Raw genomic sequence first — 17,994 nt, forward strand, 5'->3', positions numbered from 1 at the left:
TTTGGGTTCAAGTGCACAATCTGCCGTTAAATAGAATGACTGCTATGACAAGGCGCCAGATTGGGAATAGGTTGGATCAATGCATTGATGTGATGGAGGGAGCAGACGGTGTATGTTTGGGTAGGTATTTGCGTATTAGGGTCCGGTTGGATGTGACCAAACCTCTTCGTAGAGTGATGAAGCTGTGATTTGACCACTCTTTAGAGGCAATGATTGAGTTCAAATATTAACGACTACCTGATTTTTGTTATGCTTGTGGGAGGATTGGCCATGTAGTCAAGGAGTGCAAATTTGTGAGCGCCTTAAAGAAGGAAGCAAAAGAAAAGCCTTATGGTTCCTGGTTACATTCGAAGTTTGAGGTGGGGAGGGGGAGAACTATTAGTCCAAGGAAGCAGGAGGAAGAGAGGACTAGTTGATGATCTTTTGGGAATAAAGAAGGAGACTGTCCAGGAGTGGGTGGAGATAGGGGGTCTAAAGGCAGGCCACATGGGAATTATCTTCAACATAAGGAACATGGTACTGGTGGTTCAATTACAATTGAGGATGATTTTAGTCGACAATGCATCTTTGGCAAACAGATCGAAGAGTGAAAGGGGGGAGAAAATTAACAATCAGTGAAGGGGAATTCATTGGCTGAAAAATTTGCGGAGGCTACTCGTCGCCTGAAGTTTAAAGAAGACGAAATTGAACGAGCATTGAGAGAGGCAGCTTGGGAGACAGCACAAGCAGTGGCTACTAATGCGCCATCTACCAAGCCTAACATTCTGAGGATCCGAAAAATAGAAGGGGAGGTGATATGAAAAGTAAGGGACATGGAGCTGTGTTTATAAATCAGATAGACATTCAAAAAGTGGAGTCGGGTCCCATTCGAAAGACAATGTTAAGACAGTGGCAGATTATTTTCATAAAATATTGGGCAGCTTAAAAAATAATGAGGACACTATTGTAAAAGGAGGAGCACAAGCTGATGCAGAGCAGGAATTAAAAAGTGTACTTGAGAAAGTGGAATTATTTTCTACTTCAGGTGGCAGGCTCTTCTATCAATGCTACTGGCACATTGTAGGGGACGAGGTATCGCACAAGTGCTTGCAGATATTGAATGGAGAAAGCAGTGTCCAAGAATTTAATCATACTCTAATCTCCTTAATTCCTAAGGTGTAGACACCGTATAGAGTGACTGATTTTCGACCAATAAGTCTGTGTACTGTGATTTACAAAATTATTGCAAAGGCTTTTGCCAATAGGCTCAAGTTCTTATTGCCTTCCGTTATCTCCGAGTCACAAAGTGCATTTGTACCCCAACATCTAATTCTTGATAATGTGATGGCAGCCTTTGAGACAATGCATTTTATGAAAAGCTTGAAGAAGGGGCAACAAACGAAGATGGCCATTAAACTTGACATGGCTAAGGCCTATGATCGAGTAGAGTGGTCTTTTTTGCAGGCAGTAATGTTGAGATTGGGATTTGCTTCAGAGTGGGTAAAACGGATAATGGACTACTTAACAACAGTTACTTTTTCGGTGCTTTGGAAAGGTAATCCATTCGGGCATGTCGTTCCTCAGAGAGGGTTGAGACAAGGGTGTCCCCTCTCACCATACTTATTTTTAATGTGTGTTGAAGGCTTTTCAAGGCTGTTGCCGAATGTTGAAAGGATAGGGAGTTTGCATGGGATTCGAATTGCTCATGGAGCTCCTCCAATCAACCATTTATTCTTTGCTGACGATAGTATTCTCTTTCTTAATGGAACTAAAGAGTCATGTGCAGCAGTGAAGAATATATTTCAAGTGTATGCGGAGACTTCTAGACAAAAGATCAATTTCACAAACTCGGCTTTAAGTTTGAGCCCACATGCTACTGCTGTTGAAAAACAAATAGTTTTGGATTTACTAGAAATTCCGTTGGTGTCTTGCCATGAAAAATATTTAGGTTTGCCTATGGTGACGGGCAGGGGAAGGAAGCAGATTTTCGGGACTGTCAAAGATCGAATCGGAAAATGAATTAGTGGGTGGAAGGAAAAGCTCCTATCTAGAGCTGGTAAAGAGATCCTGATTAAAGCTGTGTTACAGACTATGCCCACCTACTCAATGAGCTGCTTTCGGATGCCGACGGGGATGTGTAAGGAACTTCATGGTTTGATGGCCAAATTTTGGTGGTCTAAAAGTAAGAATATGCGAGGTATTCATTGGACTAAATGGGAGAAATTATGTGTGAGCAAGCAGATTGGAGGATTGGGATTTAGAGACCTTGAGGCTTTTAATCAAGCTCTCCTTGCAAAACAAAGTTGGTGATTATTTTTTAATTGTAATTCCTTGGCAGCGAGAATTTTCAAGGCTCGATATTTCCCGCATTGTAATTTTCTAGATGCTGGATTGGGGTATCGACCCTCACTTATTTGGAGTTCGTTGATATGGGGGAAGGATTTGTTGAAGGCGGGTTTGCGGTGGAGAGTTGGAAATGGTGAAGATATACATGTTTATCAGGATCTGTGGGTGCCTTTACCAATGAATTTCAAGATTATCTCATCGTCACAATTTGATGCTTCTGTGAAAGTATGTGAGTGGTTTGATGCAACTAGACAATGGGATGAAGAGCTATTAAAAGGTAATTTTTGGGAACAGGAAGTGAAGGCTGTCCTCCAAATCCCATTGGCTTCAATTCATAGAGAGGATAAATTAATTTGGCAGCATGATCGAAGCGGCAAATACTCAGTCAGAAGTGGTTATATGGTTGCATGCATGAAGAAGTAGAGGGAAAATGGCATGGAAGGGCCCTCAACACAAGATGGTACATTGTTATGGAAAAAACTGTGGAGTTTGCAGTGCCTAATAAAATCAAATTCTAATGAAGAGTGTTTTGATAGAATGGATGCGCAGGGGGCGGTAGATAGAATCAATTCTAATGAAGAGTGTTTTGAAGCTGAAGGGAATCTAGTGGAAGATATCAAGGAGATGTAGGGGTGGTTTAGATCTTTCTCGTGTATCTGGCAACGACGAGATAGTAACAAAGCTGCCCATGAGCTAGCTCAATATGGCACTAGGAACGCTGATTTTTTCACATGGATTGAGGAGGAGCCATTATGGCTAACTCCTTTTCTTTCTGTAGATCTAGAAGCTAATGGCTGATCTTTGTGTTTTATGGCAAGTGGGAGGTGCTCTTTTTCCTTTGGCGGATTTTCCTCCTGTTTTTTGGGGGTTTTTTTATGCTAAAGGTTTTTTACAGAGGCCAAAGCTTGCACATCTTTTTGTTTTCTTCTTAATGTATTATGCTATTTGGTTATTCAATGAAATTCCTTTCATAAAAAAAAGAAAAAAAATAAACAAACCAATGTTCTGATTCCTCCCCCCACAAAGCCCATATCTGCTTGCTATGATTTCCTCCATATCAACAATTTGAACAGATTTTACGACACTTGAAAAAGTAAAACAACAATTTGTGGGGAGGATGTTGGAAATATGCTCTAAAATCAAACATTTGATGTAATTTTATGAATATTTTATTATATTTTATGATAAATCAAAATGGACAGTTACGTTGATTTAGGTAATAGTCTCATTAATGGTTATCTACCAAAATGACAAGTCCATGGGCAGGGAGATGCGGAAAGTGATATAAAGAAGTTAGGCCATGAGCCCTTTCCCTATAACTCACATCCTGAAAAGTTCATGGTCATAGGATTGTCAACTGGGCATTGATAATCCGCAAAGACTAGCATACAGTGTATCTGTTCAATTAAAAAGATGACTGATCTCAAGTCATTTATGTAGAAACACTAAGATAAGTGTATGGGTGTTCACTAGAGAGTGAATTCACTGAACGCGATCAACCGAGGGATCTTGTATCAAAGTTTTACCTACATGTCAAACAAGATCTCCATAGTTGCAATAATATAAATTAGTCATCGACCTGATGCACCACAGTTGTCTCATGGAAGCATTGTGAGCCTTCGATCATACCAAAGCATCGCGTTCCTCGGGGCATGACCATAACGTATGGTGGGGGTTCGTGATCAATTCATGGAGGCAAGTGAGTGTACAACAAGGAATCTCTATTTTAAGTAAAGAGAGAGAATGTTATGACAATATGATTTGGGAGTCTTCGGCTGAAACACTAGGTATGATTGAAAATAGTAATTCCAATCAAGGTCTAAAATATTGAGGGTTTAAGAAATATCGGGGGTCCAAAAACATGAAAATATCGGAAAATTATCGATATTGGTAAAAATTGAATAAAAATTATGGAAATTATAAGAAAAACTTGGAAATTTTGATTGAAACTTTAGAGGATATTTATTTAATCAATTATCTATTATTTTAACGCACAAAATTGGAAGGAAATGCATTGCATGGTGGTTTTGACTAATTTAAGTTGATTATATAGCTAGTTGACAAACACTATGAGTGTAGAAAATATGTAGTAATTAATGAAAGAATATTAAACAAACCATAATAATTTACTACAATATTTTATACTTAATACATTACACGGTAAGATACATTGAGTGACTTAGTACCACATAGAGTTCCTATGAGGCTCAAAATTTTCACTGTCTTCATCATCTTTAGATATATGTAGAGTACATGTACTGTGAAAAGTAGTATTCAAATGATAAATCCCCAAAATAGTTTTGCATGTAATTGTTAACATGCCACCCATATGGATTCAAGATTGTTTGACGTTGCCTATAAGCAAAATCATTTAAAGATTGGGTCTTGGATTCTTTCCATGAGCCACTCGATTCTATCCCAAAAGGCACGGGATATAAAGGGTAGGGAAAGGGTTGGTTTTGTGTATAACAAAGTCATTAGTAGTGTGGTGGATAAGGTGTTGAAGGAATGGAAGTCGCACTAGTTTGAATCCCCATGTGCGCGTATAAGCCTTTTCATTATTTTTTCTATTCCATGTTCATATCGCGATATATTGCGAAAATGTTGATGATAATTAAAGGATATTATCGGCGCCAAAATTTTCCCAAAATTATTGATATTTATATGATAAGTACACAGATATGTTAAAAAATATCTCTCTCCCCAAAAAACGATAATATCCCCGATATTTCAGTCCTTAATCCAATCATACTTGTTTGAGTCATATAAGCTTGGATTTCACATTAGGGGCTTAACATGTTTTCTATGCCCTAATGATTTGATTAAGAGCACTGAGTTAGAGAAAGACCGTATTACATTATAATTTCAACTGAATAGGTTCTCCACCTCATTCTATATTGGCTTAGGTAACCGTGAAATGTTGTTAGACGTCATTCACAGTTTGTGGAAGCCTTGAAGATATGCCATAACTGGATCCTCATAATAAGGAGAATTAAAAAGGGTTTTAATTCACAATCGATTAAGGAAGAGTCCAAATCACCCACTACCTCCTCGATTAGAACCTAATGGATCGCACACCCATAAAGTCAAGCAATGGAAATTAATTAAGAGATTATGATTAAGGATTAATTAATTAATAGAAATTAATTGATTAATTAAGGCTCGAAAATTGTATTAAAATTAGATTTGGCGTTCAATGTCAATTGGGCTTGTAAAACGAGTTGTAAATGAAAACTTAAGTAAATAATCCCAAGAGGCCCAACAAGCAAGGAAAACCGATTGTAGAGGTATTGTTAATGGGTTTGATCCATTTGATGACACATGGGGTCCTTTTAAGTTATATGGGTCATGGGTGACCCAACTTAAATGCCCTAGCCTATAAATACATACCTCGAGTCATATATTTTAAAGTTTTGGGAATTGAGTGAGGCAAGTGAAGCACTAACAGGACCCGCCTCGAATTCCTCGAAATCCGGAATGAGTCCTGTGGTATTACCGACATCATATTGATGCCGGGCCCACTTACTATAAGAGACAAGACTTTCTGTCGAAATTTCGGCAGAGTCTCCCCTGAAAAATGGATATTCCCAAAATTCTTAAACCTGTCAATTGCATTTATAAATCTTAACCGACAGCATGCACAAGATAATAATATGCAATTAACATCAATGGCCTCCAGCCTTACATTCAATCCTATCATGGGCGACATTAGAGCAATCTAATGAGTTTCAGTTTACAAACAGAAATAAAGTTCAACAGAAGAGAAACGATTAAAAGTTTATCCTACATAAGCTCAGCTCGGAGTTCATTACTTGGTACGGCCGTACAATTTCAAGAGGATCTACTGTCTGGGGGACGCAAAATAGAAAAGTGTGAGTGGACAAAAACAAAGTGTATTTCACATGTGAAAACAACATAATATAACCCCACCATTTAGAAAACGATATGCATTCAAACCGATGCAGCTATGTATATGTATATAGTTTAGACAAAACCATAGAGAAATTCGTAGTCTTGTAATAGATACCATCACCAATCCCATTCCAAAACTTTTCCCAATTACTCTTTCAAAATGCGTGCCCATTAGCACGGCGAGCGACGAAGTATCCTCACCGACAAATTAGAATGAAAGGATAGGTATATATATATATATATATATATAAGTATGACCACTACCAAACTTGTATCGGAGAAACAATCCAATCGGGGGATTGTTTGACTAGTCCACATGGAAGAATCCTCAATAGACCATGTGGCTAAGGAACGAGCCGTCCAACTGGGGACTAAGCTCATCAGCATGTACAACATAATCCTCAATATTCGTACACTTGTGACAAGTCCTACGCGCACTGACTAACCCTGCTAAAGGTTTACGAAACATCCCGCCAAGGGTGCCCGGGTTCCAACATTTCCAATATCCCATATCACCAAGTATCCAATTCCGATATTCCAAATCCAGGGAGGTACATAGGGTAGTGCAAATAGCACTCAAAACTGATTTGACCACAACCCAGTCCACATTTCATAAACTCTTTCCAACAACCCCATGTACTCAATACATATTCAAGTATAAATAATCATTCTCAAAAATAGCATACATTCATTCAAAATATTCATAATATGCAAATATTCAAATATACTTCATTTACTTTCATAAAAATATTATATTCATCATTTAAATAAATAATCACTTAATAATCACGAAATCATTATGCATATTCTTTCCATTCTTGAAAATAATGATTATAGTTTAAAAACAAAGTCCATTTACAGATAGTCCCACGTTGCTTGACCCTGAGAGGGTCCTGCCTGCTTCATACGTTGGGTCAGAGTATTTATTTCAGAATACGAGGACTAGATTAAAATAAAGTGCTTCGAACGAGACTTTAAAATAAATTTCTAATTTTTTGGGATTCAAGTGTGTGTATGACGGACGAGAAGTTCCTAAGGTCCAATTACGTGTTCTGGATGATGAAATAGTCTCAGAAGACAGTCGGTCAACCAAGTGGTTAAACTTCCAAAATCTGGTCAACGGGCCCAAAGGGCCCATGACCTCCGATTTCCTATCAGAAAGTTCATATGGGTTCACCAAGGTTTATTATACTTGTCCTGCAAGTTTGGTCCGAATCAAACGATTGGATCACTCACGATCGGATGGTTACCATTTAACCTAAACTTTAAGTCATTGAATTGGAGCATTTGAGGCTCCGATTCATGATCCACGAATTCCTACACGATCATAGAGATGACTAGATCAGCATATTTGAAAATAAAGTCGATCCAACGGTCCGAACATATCTAACCCGGATGACGCCTAGTATGCGTAATCCGATCAATAGTCAAACAGTAACCAAATTCAAATTAGAGCATACCATGCTCAGGACGACATGGGGATCATTTTAGGACCAAATGGGTCACCCAAACAGTGCCCACGCCTCGACAGCGCATGGGTGCTCGGAGAAATTCCGGTGACCAAAAAATCTCCAAACTGTGATCAAAGACCTATACCTACGTGATCAGGACAACAAGTGGAGCAACTTTTGTTTTTGGACCATGGCCAAAATGTGACCAGAACTTGCCTTAAACACGAGCTGAAAACTGGCCAAAATTTAAGCGATAATTTGAGTTCCAAAATGCAGAAATTGATCATAATCAACCCAACCATCAGCTATAACACATTGAGAGGATAAAAAAGCGTACCTAGATCGAAGAAATTGGTGGCCGGAATAGCCGGAAAGAGCGATGCAAATTTTGGGTCAAAACATGTCAGTTTTTAGCGACATTTTGGCGGTTGTCAAAGGCGGTTGTGGCTAGAAATGGGTGGGATAGAGAGAGGAGGTGGAGGCAGTCCTTTCGGTACCAACCTTGCGGCCGGGGGTGGGCTGTGGCGATGGCGGGAGGGCAAAACTCAATCGGTTGCTGTTTGGAGGGGGGGTTGTCATGCACGAGAGAGAGAGAGAGAGAGAGAGAGAGAGAGAGAGAGAGAGAGAAGAAAAAATCTGATTTTAAAAAACCCAATTTGACCGTAACTTTTTCGTTTGATCGTAACTTTTTCGTTTCAACTCTGATTTGACCCCACTACATGTCTATGGACTCATTTCAACACGATCTACATCATGGTGCCATCCATTTTCCCCGGATTAAAAAGTAACCAAAATAACCTAATCCCCAGAAACAAAATTGTAATTTCATAATTAAATAATTTAAATGGGTAATTAAAATAGGATAGGGGTGTCACAAGCACTCTCACTCTCACCTGACCATGGCCGACCACACTAGGAGGTGTTGCTAGCACCTACACCTCTTTGTGTTCTCATCTCCTTCGACCACACGAGGAGCCAAACATCATTTAAAGGGTAATATGAGTTACTTTGATTACCAAATGATTATGGGAGATTTGATCATACTTTCAAGGAGAACTAGAACAATTAAGTGTATATGTAATACAAATTAGTTAGACTAAAACTGTTTGTAAAAACAAAAATAATAATATTAAAAAATTTGTGTGATTGTGATGGCCTAGTGATGAACATTTAGTTAATATAGAGAAAACATGCGGGACGATAGCAAAGTGAAACAATACTTGTGACGACTAAAACGAAGCACATACTTCGATTTCCACCATGTATCTAGTTTGTTTCCATTGTACTTGGTAATAGCTATATAAATGGATATAAGACATCATCTTCCTTCCATTAACAAAATTAATTAACATAACCAGAAGCTAATCATTAAGCATGGCCGAGAAAGAAGGGGGCATGGTTAAGAAAGGCCACGATGAAGGCTTGAAACTGGCAGTCTCCATTCTCCAAAAATTCGAACTCCCTCAAGGAGTTCTTCCCTTGGCCGGTGTGATCGAAGTCGGGTTCGTCGAAAGCACGGGGTACATGTGGATCGTGCAAGAGAAGAAGGTGGAGCACGAGTTCAAACTGATCAGCAAGCTTGTGAGTTATGACAATGAAATCACCGGCTACATTGAGAAGAAGAGGATCAAGAAGCTCAAGGGTGTGAAGGCCAAGGAGCTGGTGCTGTGGCCTCCAGTCAGTGAGATCACAGTGGATGAGCCACCAACTGGGAAGATTCACTTCAAGAGCCTTGCTGGGATCACAAAGACCTTCCCTGTTGAGGCATTTGCTTAACTTGGGCTCCAGTGAGACATTTGCATGGTTATGCATGGGTTTTAATTAGTTCTTGTTCAAGTCAATGGGCTTTTGATGTTTCTTCTTCTTTTTGCCTTTTTTTTTTTTTTTTTTTCTCTTTTTCTAAACAACTAAGAAGCAAGTGGGAATAAGATATTAAATAGAAGTAACTTATCTTTGTTTATGTAATATAGGGGATTTGGTGACATAAAGAATAACTTTATCTATTTTAGTATTGTTTAGTTAAGTTTTGCTTTTCTTTCTAAATTTTTTTATCTGTTAGTTATTTCTATTCAAAATTGTTGTTAATGAAATTTGAATTCAAGATCTTCTATATATAATAAAGTGAAAACTTGATGACACTAGAACGAATAGCATTCATCGGTTGCTGTTAGTTCTAAAATCAGTCATTGTTGAGTGTGCCCAAACATGATAATGTATAGGAATCTCTACATCGCTAGTTTCCTTTGGTTTAGGTAAAAGAATTCAACTTTTCAATTAGTCATCGTTTTCTTGATCAGTTAGTATATAAAAATTCATAAAAAAGAGTCTTGAATTAGAGATAATAGAAAATCTATGTGAGAACGATACTCGTACTTGCATTAACTATACTATAATAAGATTTACGCACTTTCGAGGTTTACTTTGGCCTAAATTAATCTATTAATTTAAAATTGAGCAAAAAATAAAAATAAATCACAATTATAAAAATAAAAAAGCAAATTAACTAGTACGTGTGCTAAGAGATATGCAGAACAAGTTATTAATCCCAAATTAACGAATCCTGAAGACTTAAACGTAACATTATGATTTAAAGTATGAAATTCATTGAGAATTGGTAATAAAGTTGACAATTTTGGGATTCACCTGATTTTCTAGGTTTCTTGCAATCATGCCTTCGAAATCCAAATCTAATATACGACATCTAACTTGGATAGCATAATAACGACAATACCTTTGGTGAAATTGGAAAAGAAATTTGAAAGAGAGAGATGGAGATTTGGGAGTCGAGAGGGAGAAAGGAAAAGAGATAAAATAAAATATATAAAAAAGTATAATAATATGCCGAGGGCCCATTTTCGTTTGAAAGGGTGAAACCTAAAATATGCCGAGGGCCTTTTGAAATTTATTTTGTAGCTGGGCTTTAAGGTTTTGGAGGCCCATAATTTTAGGAGGTTTTGTGTGTTCGACTAGTCCGTATATGCTATGGGCCGGCCTTGACCATAACATGCTTACAAACTGGGCTAAGCCTCTCCCTACTCAATTCAATTTTTGAATTTTAAGGTTCCCAAAATTTGAATTATGTCACCTTTCTCTTTAACATTAAAATAGGCCACATTCCACCTATGTGACCATTTTTCGGTGTGACTGTCAAATGATCGTGTGGTGTCACTGCACGCCCCCCACCACACATACACAACAACCACCACCCACCCACACCCACACCCACACCACCCCACCCCACCCCCTTCTTTTTCGAGGTTCTGTGCGTTCGACTAGTTTGTACATGCTATGAACCGGCCTTGACCATAACATGCTTACAAACTGGGCTAAGCCTCTCCCTACTCAATTCAATTTTTGGATTTTAAGGTTCCCAAAATTTGAATTATGTCACCTTTCTCTTTAACATTAAAATAGGCCACATTCCACCTATGTGACCATTTTTCGGTGTGACTGTCAAATGATCGTGTGGTGTCCTTTTACCACACACACAACAACCCCAAAATCTTGTCAAATGATCATGTGGTGTTACTAGTTGTCTATATACTCCAGCGATTAAATCCAGCCTAGGCAGATGGTGGGCTCCACTAAAACTAGGCAAATCAGAAGACAAGAATAACTTGAGTTGTTGCTTGAGGGCACTGACATTAGCAAAGAAATTAATTTTAAAAAAATCAAAAAAATAACAACCCTTACTTGCACTTGCCCTTTACCAGGGTGGAAATGATCTCAGATTTGTAACATCATGTAATACTTTAATGGATGACTTGTTCAGGATTTTGGGCATTGACAAGAAGACCATTTTGGGAAAGCCCTGCAATGGTCATGACATGCACGACCATCCATTTTCTTTGGCGAAAATAATAATAATAATATTATTATATAATAATAACAATAATATTAATTTATCTATATATTTAAAGTAAAAGGTAGAGAATAGTGAAACATTCAAAATACTATAAAATGCTCTTAGTTAATTCAAACATTAAGAATTGAAATTATTAATTAAATGAGGATAATATGGTAAATTCACATTTTTTTCATTTAAAAAAATAATAATAATAATAGATCCTACTTTTATGGAACATAACTACCCATGTTATCTTTTCTTAATTCTAAAAATAAAAAAAATAAAAAAGAAAACCAATTAGCACATGCGTGAGCATATGCCAAAGGGCTAGTATATATAAAAGTAACAGATAGAGAATGGTAAAACATTCAAAATACCAGAAAATACCTTTGGTTAATACAAACATTAAGAATTGAAATTATTAATTAAATTAGGATAATATGGTAAATTCACATTTTTTTATATTAAAAAAATTAAAATTAAAAGAAAATTAAGATAATAGATCCTATTTTTATGGAACACAACTACCCATTATCTTTTTTAATTCTAAAATAAATTTAAATTTTTTTTAAAAAAAACCTCTCACAAGTGCGAAAAGAGGCTGATTTTTAATAATAATAATAATAATAATAATAATAATAATAATAATAATAATAATAATAATAATAATAATAATAATAATCCATGTCATAAAAAGTGACTAAAAAAGTTGAGTCAAATTAGGGGGTTTGGGAAGCACTTTCTTTCTCAAGGCAACTTAACAGCCAAATAAATAGCGCCCAATTTGGAAAATGTTTTTTTATTTATTTTAAAAACGGAAATTGCGCCCAATTATTATGCTGCAAGTGGCCTATTTTCCAACCCCAAAATACCCTTCTGCTTTTGTAAGCGGAATGGTTTAGTTTGCTTGTGGAGTAAGTTTCACGGGTGCCAAGTCAGCATTTAACGATTGATCATACGAACAGCTTAATAGAAGGATGAAATTGGACGATGTTGGAAATGCAACAGTGTAAATTGATAAAATTAATACCCTAGGGTCCATATTGAAAATCACCCCAAACCTATAGGGTGTCTTTTGTCGTTAGCCCTAATTAAAAAATGTGATGAGTCCAAACTTTTAAGCACTTTACTATTGATTTTTTTCCAGATAAGTTATACATTATACCATGTTCAAACCAAGGATTGGTAAGACGGGGAGGATCTAGGTCACTCTGTTTTTTTGTTTTTTTTGTTTTTTTTTGGAGGTCTTATAACAATAATGTTGCCAAAATTAGCCGTACGTACCTTTTTTCCTTTCTTTTTCTGGCTTTTCGCTACAAATCCACCCCCATATGAGTAGAACTAGGAACTACTCCAACGGGAGATAACTACCACTAGACCAAAGGCTATTTCGTTCCCTGGGGATTTCAAATTTGTAAAATAGGGAAAAGTAAAACGGCAAGTCTTTGAATTTGGGTAATAATTCCTAAAAATGAATTTGGGCAGATATTTAAATACGAGATGAATCTATAAATGCTGCTGGTCTCAAAACTGATACTGATACATTGAACCATCCATCCAAAATTGGAAAATCAAAAACCACTGTGAGAAGAAAAAGCAGGTAAATGTTTATATTTGAAAAAATGTGTATGTAACATGATCTTACACAATGCCACCTACCAGCCAACATCCCCTGCTCCTCTCTTTCTCTCTCCAAAATACTCAACCAAAGAGACATAATAATTAACTATACACTTTTCTCAGCTCCTTTACTCAAAATCAGGAACATGGACACAATATGAGGCTGGCATTATGAAGCAAAAAACTTTAAAAGGACAACCAATGGAATCCAAAGGCATGGAAAAATCTAGAGAGAAAATTAATAAAATATATATATATATATATATGTATATAATTCCAAATGTGGACTAACAAGCTATTTCTCTCTGCAGGATTTCTCTGCCGTTAAATTCTGAAACAATTAAGTTGCTGATTATGACACAGGTAAAAATGGTAATCCTAGTATGAAATGATTAATGGTAAATACCAGGAGAATTACCATAAAATATGAGGACAGACCAGAAATGGGCAAGTCTGCTAGAGGCTGCAGGTTCTCACCGAGTCCTCTAAGAACTGATGGCTTGGACGGACCATCTCCTTAACCTTTTCTCCGTTCTTGTAAATTTTAAATGTTGGAATGGTTCTTATGCTCTCAGCTTTCGCTATGGATAAGCTCTCCTCCACATCCACCTTCAACCAAACAACAAAGCGTGTAAATGTCAATCCTCGAAAATAGATATAGATGAAGCTATTATGAGCACTATGAATCCTGGTTATTCAAACGCGATTTGAAACAACACAAAAAAATTGGACTCATATCATAAAGGGAAATAAAAGGCAGCGAAACCTGCTATCTTATGAGATGTACAAAGAATTAATGCAAGAATGGAATAAATCTGATCTGAAATGGTAGGAGCACAGTGGAATGATCTCTTTAACATGAGGTGAATATAGATCAATGAAAAAATTACGTACCTTAAAAAAATTAACATATGGATATCGAACACAAAGCATATTTATGAATGGGGATATTTCTTCACATTTCTCATTGGATTCAACTTTGAAATGAACAACGGAAACACCTGAAACGTCAAATCTTTAGTTAGACAAGACACTTGGAATTGATTGAATTATTAAGCAATTAAAATGGATCAAGCTCACCAGGTGATGATATTGCAGCTTTAAACTTATCCAAACTAGAAACTTCTTCCACTTCACTACCAAACTTCACATTATGAAGTTCCTCTCCATGAGACTTCTTCAACGCAACTTGCGCCCGGTGAAGAGATTCAGCAACCTCATTGTCTCCAGGAAGGTCCCTCCTCAAGACTTCATAATCTCTTACTGCCTCTGCCCATCGATCAAGCTATAAAATTCACGCAAAAAGACGCCAAAAATCACATATGAATCAACAAAAAATGAATTCAAAGAATGGAATGCCCACCCACATGCACATATGAAGAACAATTTACCTTTGCATTAGAGACAGCTCTTCGAAGAAGGGCTTTGATGTAATTAGGTTGAATCTTGAGGGCTTGATTGCAGTCTTCAACAGACTGTTCCCATTGTCTGAGCTTAGACCGGCAAACTGCTCTATTGCAATAGAGAACAGAGTTGGAGCTATCATATTTGAGGCCCTCTCCATAAGCAGAGCAGGCTTCAGCAAATCTTCCCGAGCTAAAAAGATCGTTGCCCTGGGAACGAGCATTTGCAACCTTCTTCACTTTATTTGATACCCTCATAACTTCAACATTACTGCAGTCAATCAGTCCAGCCTTCTCTGCTGCTACTACTGCATTCTCAAACCTGCAAAAAATCTAATATCCTTTTTAACTCACTCTAAAGGCCCTAGCTGCTAAAATTTTTAAGTTTCCACTTCAGTGCTTACCTTCCCAATGCCATCTCAACCTGGGCTCTCACATACAGTACATAAGCTTCAATAAGGATACCAAAGAATTTGGTTGGCAAGCAAGAAGAAGGGTAATTTTCAAACTTTGGTGTGTTTGTTAAGCTGGATTCGGCATCTTCGAGTTGATGTAGCTTCAATAGAGCTTCTGCTTTACAAGCCACTAGCTGTAATTTTATTCTAATTAGTTAAAGCGATTTGAAAATTTTGGTTCTATGTCCATTTGAAAAAGTGAGACTTCAAGCTAGGTTCTACCTGAGGAGAGGACTCTGCTCCAGTTGCTATGGCAGCCTCAGATTCCCTAAGCACACTTTTCCAATCGCCAAGCTTACGGGCATCCTCACATTGTTTCAGATGTTTCTCGAGTGACTTGAGCTTCTGTAACTCAGACTGATCCGGCTGTTGGCCAGGAATACAGAGGTGACGGTAGGATTTTTCAACTTGCCCAAAACTGCAAAATGTCCAAGTTATTAACTGAGATGACACTGAATGAATTTGAATAGTTCAGAGTAACATGCAACATAGAGAACGGATCAAAACATAAACATAAACTGGGGAAAACTTAAAAGAATTCTAGAAGCAAATGGAGGGCTACAACTAAGAACTATGCAATTAAATTACCCATGAATTTGCATCCATGAAGGGTAACCTTTGCACTTTTCAGACTTCAAAAACAGTTTTCTCTCAAAAAACTGAAAAAACAGTTCAATTACAAGCAGCAAGCTCTACAATGGAAACAAAATCCAAAGGATTCGACAAACTAGAATACCAAGGATGAGGCAACAGAATATTACATATCTGAACTCGTAAGGACAGGGAAGCAGAAAGAACCCAACAGAGAAAATTGATATCTCAGAAAGTAACCCCCCTAATTGGCTGTTCTAAAAACCACTCAGACTGCCAGCAACAGAGAACAATGATATCAAAAATTATCCTTTGCCAATCCAAATAATATTAAACTGAAGCAAAAGCTGGAAGTGCCTAAACCAATGTCGCATAGAGACAACCCACATCAGATGCACCAACACCAATCAGAAACACAACTTAAGCACAAAGCACATGGAAAATAAACAGACCAATCACATTCACCCAAAGAGAACCAGCAATGTAAACTAATTAAATTTCCTCAAAAACACAATCATTCAAACAACAAAGAAACAAAACCAACAACAAAGAAAAAGCCACTTTTTGACTGATGAAGTCTCAAGTTTTCAACAGTTCTCACCGAAGATACAGAGAACCCAACCGTTGATGCGCCCTTCCATAACCAGGGTCCAACCTGACAGCCTCCTCACATTCCCTCACGGCCTCCGGCAGCCTCCCGAGCACCGTCAATGCCGCCGCCCGGTTACTCCGGTAGGCGGAGTTTTCCGGAGACAATGATATAGCACGATCATACAATGCCAATGCCTCACCAAAATGGCCTCTTCTGTAAAGCTCATTGCCAGCCTTCTTCACCTCCTCTGGATCAGAGTTCCCCATTGCCCTCTTCCCCATCACAGACTCTCCACCCGACTGTACATTAGCATTACTCCCACCACTTGTATTAACATTTGAATCTAATTTCACACCTCCACCTCTCACTATGCTGCCATGACCATAGTTCCCGCACCCAGACCCCAAAACATCAGTCTTGTTGCTTGCTCTGCAGGCCAATCCAGATTTTACGATTTTCCCAGATGGGCATATATTGCCGCTTGGAAACACGGTGGTCGTTGAGGCAATTGAAATAGAAGATGATGAAGAAGTTGCTGTATTAGTACTCGCATTAGTGCTGATACAGGTATTGACGCTTCCACCAGAGTAGATCAATGGTGGTCCAGCAGAAACCGATCTCCGGTGAGCCGGCCTCCAATTACGCGGCGTCGTACCGGATCGGACCGTCTCCGAGGCTCTCGGGCTTGTTTCGGACGAGACCGAGAGCTCGCCGGAGTGGTTGTTGGATTTGGAATCCGATCTTTTGCCCAACTGGGCATTGCTGGTTTTGCTCGAAACTGAGCCAGAAGAAGTACCTGAACTACAGCTTGAAGTGGTTGCGGCTACACCACCGCCATTTCCACCACTGACAGAGCTCCGGGTCATCAATGGCGAAACGGGTGAACCCAGATCGAGTTCTTTGAAATCGGGCTTGTTCTTATTGTTGGTGTCGCTGTTGTAACTCAGTGAGTCACGGAAGCGGCTCGTGAGAGAATCTAAGCCCATTTCTTGCATTGATTTGCCAGTAGTGTGGGGCATTTTCTTCAGTGCCTCAGCTTCCCAGAAACACACAGAAAAATACAGAGTTCGTTAATTTCAAGCTTTCTCTGTTGCTTCAATGCTCTTTGTTAGAAGAAAGAGCAAAGCAGAGCAGAGAGAAGGAAGAGAGTGAAACCCAAATGTAGAGAAGTTGAGTTCAGGTGGTGGTAGTGAGGTGAGAAAGAGGAGGAAATGTAAGACATAAAAGAAAGAAAGGAAGAAGAAAGGAAAGAGAGAAAGAAGGGATGGGGATCCCGTGATGTTAAAAGGAGCAAGCAAAGAATGACTGAATGAGAGAAATTTTCCCTTTTTTCGAAAAAAATAAAAAATAAAAAAAGATTTTTTTATTTATTTTTTTCCCTATTTCTGGGTGACTTTGTATGGGCTGGTAGCTATTTCTTTGCTCCTATTAAATTATAAATTTTTTGATACAAGCAACATTGGAAGTGTAGGGAATCGAACTTACGACTCGATGCATGATAAACACTCTTAATTACTTACGATCCCTTCATTTATTGGATTAGAAATTAAATTAGGTCTATTTGACAAAAACAAATTAAAAATGTATTAGATTAAGATTATAATTGGATTAGACTTACTTCTTTTTTTTTTTTTCACTATCGTTGTCCTAATTGTCTCTACCGCTACCTGCCTGCCTGTTTCTCACTATTTTGGTTTTTTTAATTATTTCTTTTTACTTTTACTCTATTGATTTAAATATTTATGGTCACCTTGGAGACTTTATTATTCTGATTATCTGCTTGACTCAATCTTTTTAT

General features: G+C 37.8%; 2 protein-coding genes across 3 annotated transcripts; one reads left to right on the top strand and one right to left on the bottom strand.

The window, feature by feature from the left end:
- Nucleotides 1-9,062: 9,062 nt before the first annotated feature.
- On the top strand, nucleotides 9,063-9,464 carry LOC117621713. Its single transcript, XM_034352264.1, has one exon. The coding sequence runs from the start codon at nucleotides 9,063-9,065 to the stop codon at nucleotides 9,462-9,464; it is 402 nt and encodes a 133-aa protein (XP_034208155.1).
- Nucleotides 9,465-13,117: 3,653 nt separating this feature from the next.
- Nucleotides 13,118-17,476, bottom strand: LOC117623060 (inactive TPR repeat-containing thioredoxin TTL3-like). 2 transcript variants are annotated; one of them, XM_034353906.1, is made up of 8 exons: nucleotides 16,206-17,476; nucleotides 15,236-15,431; nucleotides 14,963-15,147; nucleotides 14,547-14,880; nucleotides 14,236-14,440; nucleotides 14,050-14,156; nucleotides 13,574-13,764; nucleotides 13,118-13,486 (listed from the first exon to the last, which is right to left on the bottom strand). In XM_034353906.1, exons 1-7 carry the CDS (start codon nucleotides 17,213-17,215, stop codon nucleotides 13,612-13,614), a joined length of 2,190 nt encoding a protein of 729 aa, XP_034209797.1. In that variant the 5' UTR covers nucleotides 17,216-17,476; the 3' UTR covers nucleotides 13,118-13,486; nucleotides 13,574-13,611. The 2 variants fall into 2 exon arrangements, with proteins under 2 accessions (XP_034209797.1, XP_034209796.1); XM_034353905.1 differs by having other exon boundaries at nucleotides 13,118-13,764.
- Nucleotides 17,477-17,994: the final 518 nt, after the last annotated feature.

The sequence above is a fragment of the Prunus dulcis genome, chromosome 3 (assembly GCF_902201215.1).
Source record: "Prunus dulcis chromosome 3, ALMONDv2, whole genome shotgun sequence".
NCBI lineage: Eukaryota > Viridiplantae > Streptophyta > Magnoliopsida > Rosales > Rosaceae > Prunus > Prunus dulcis.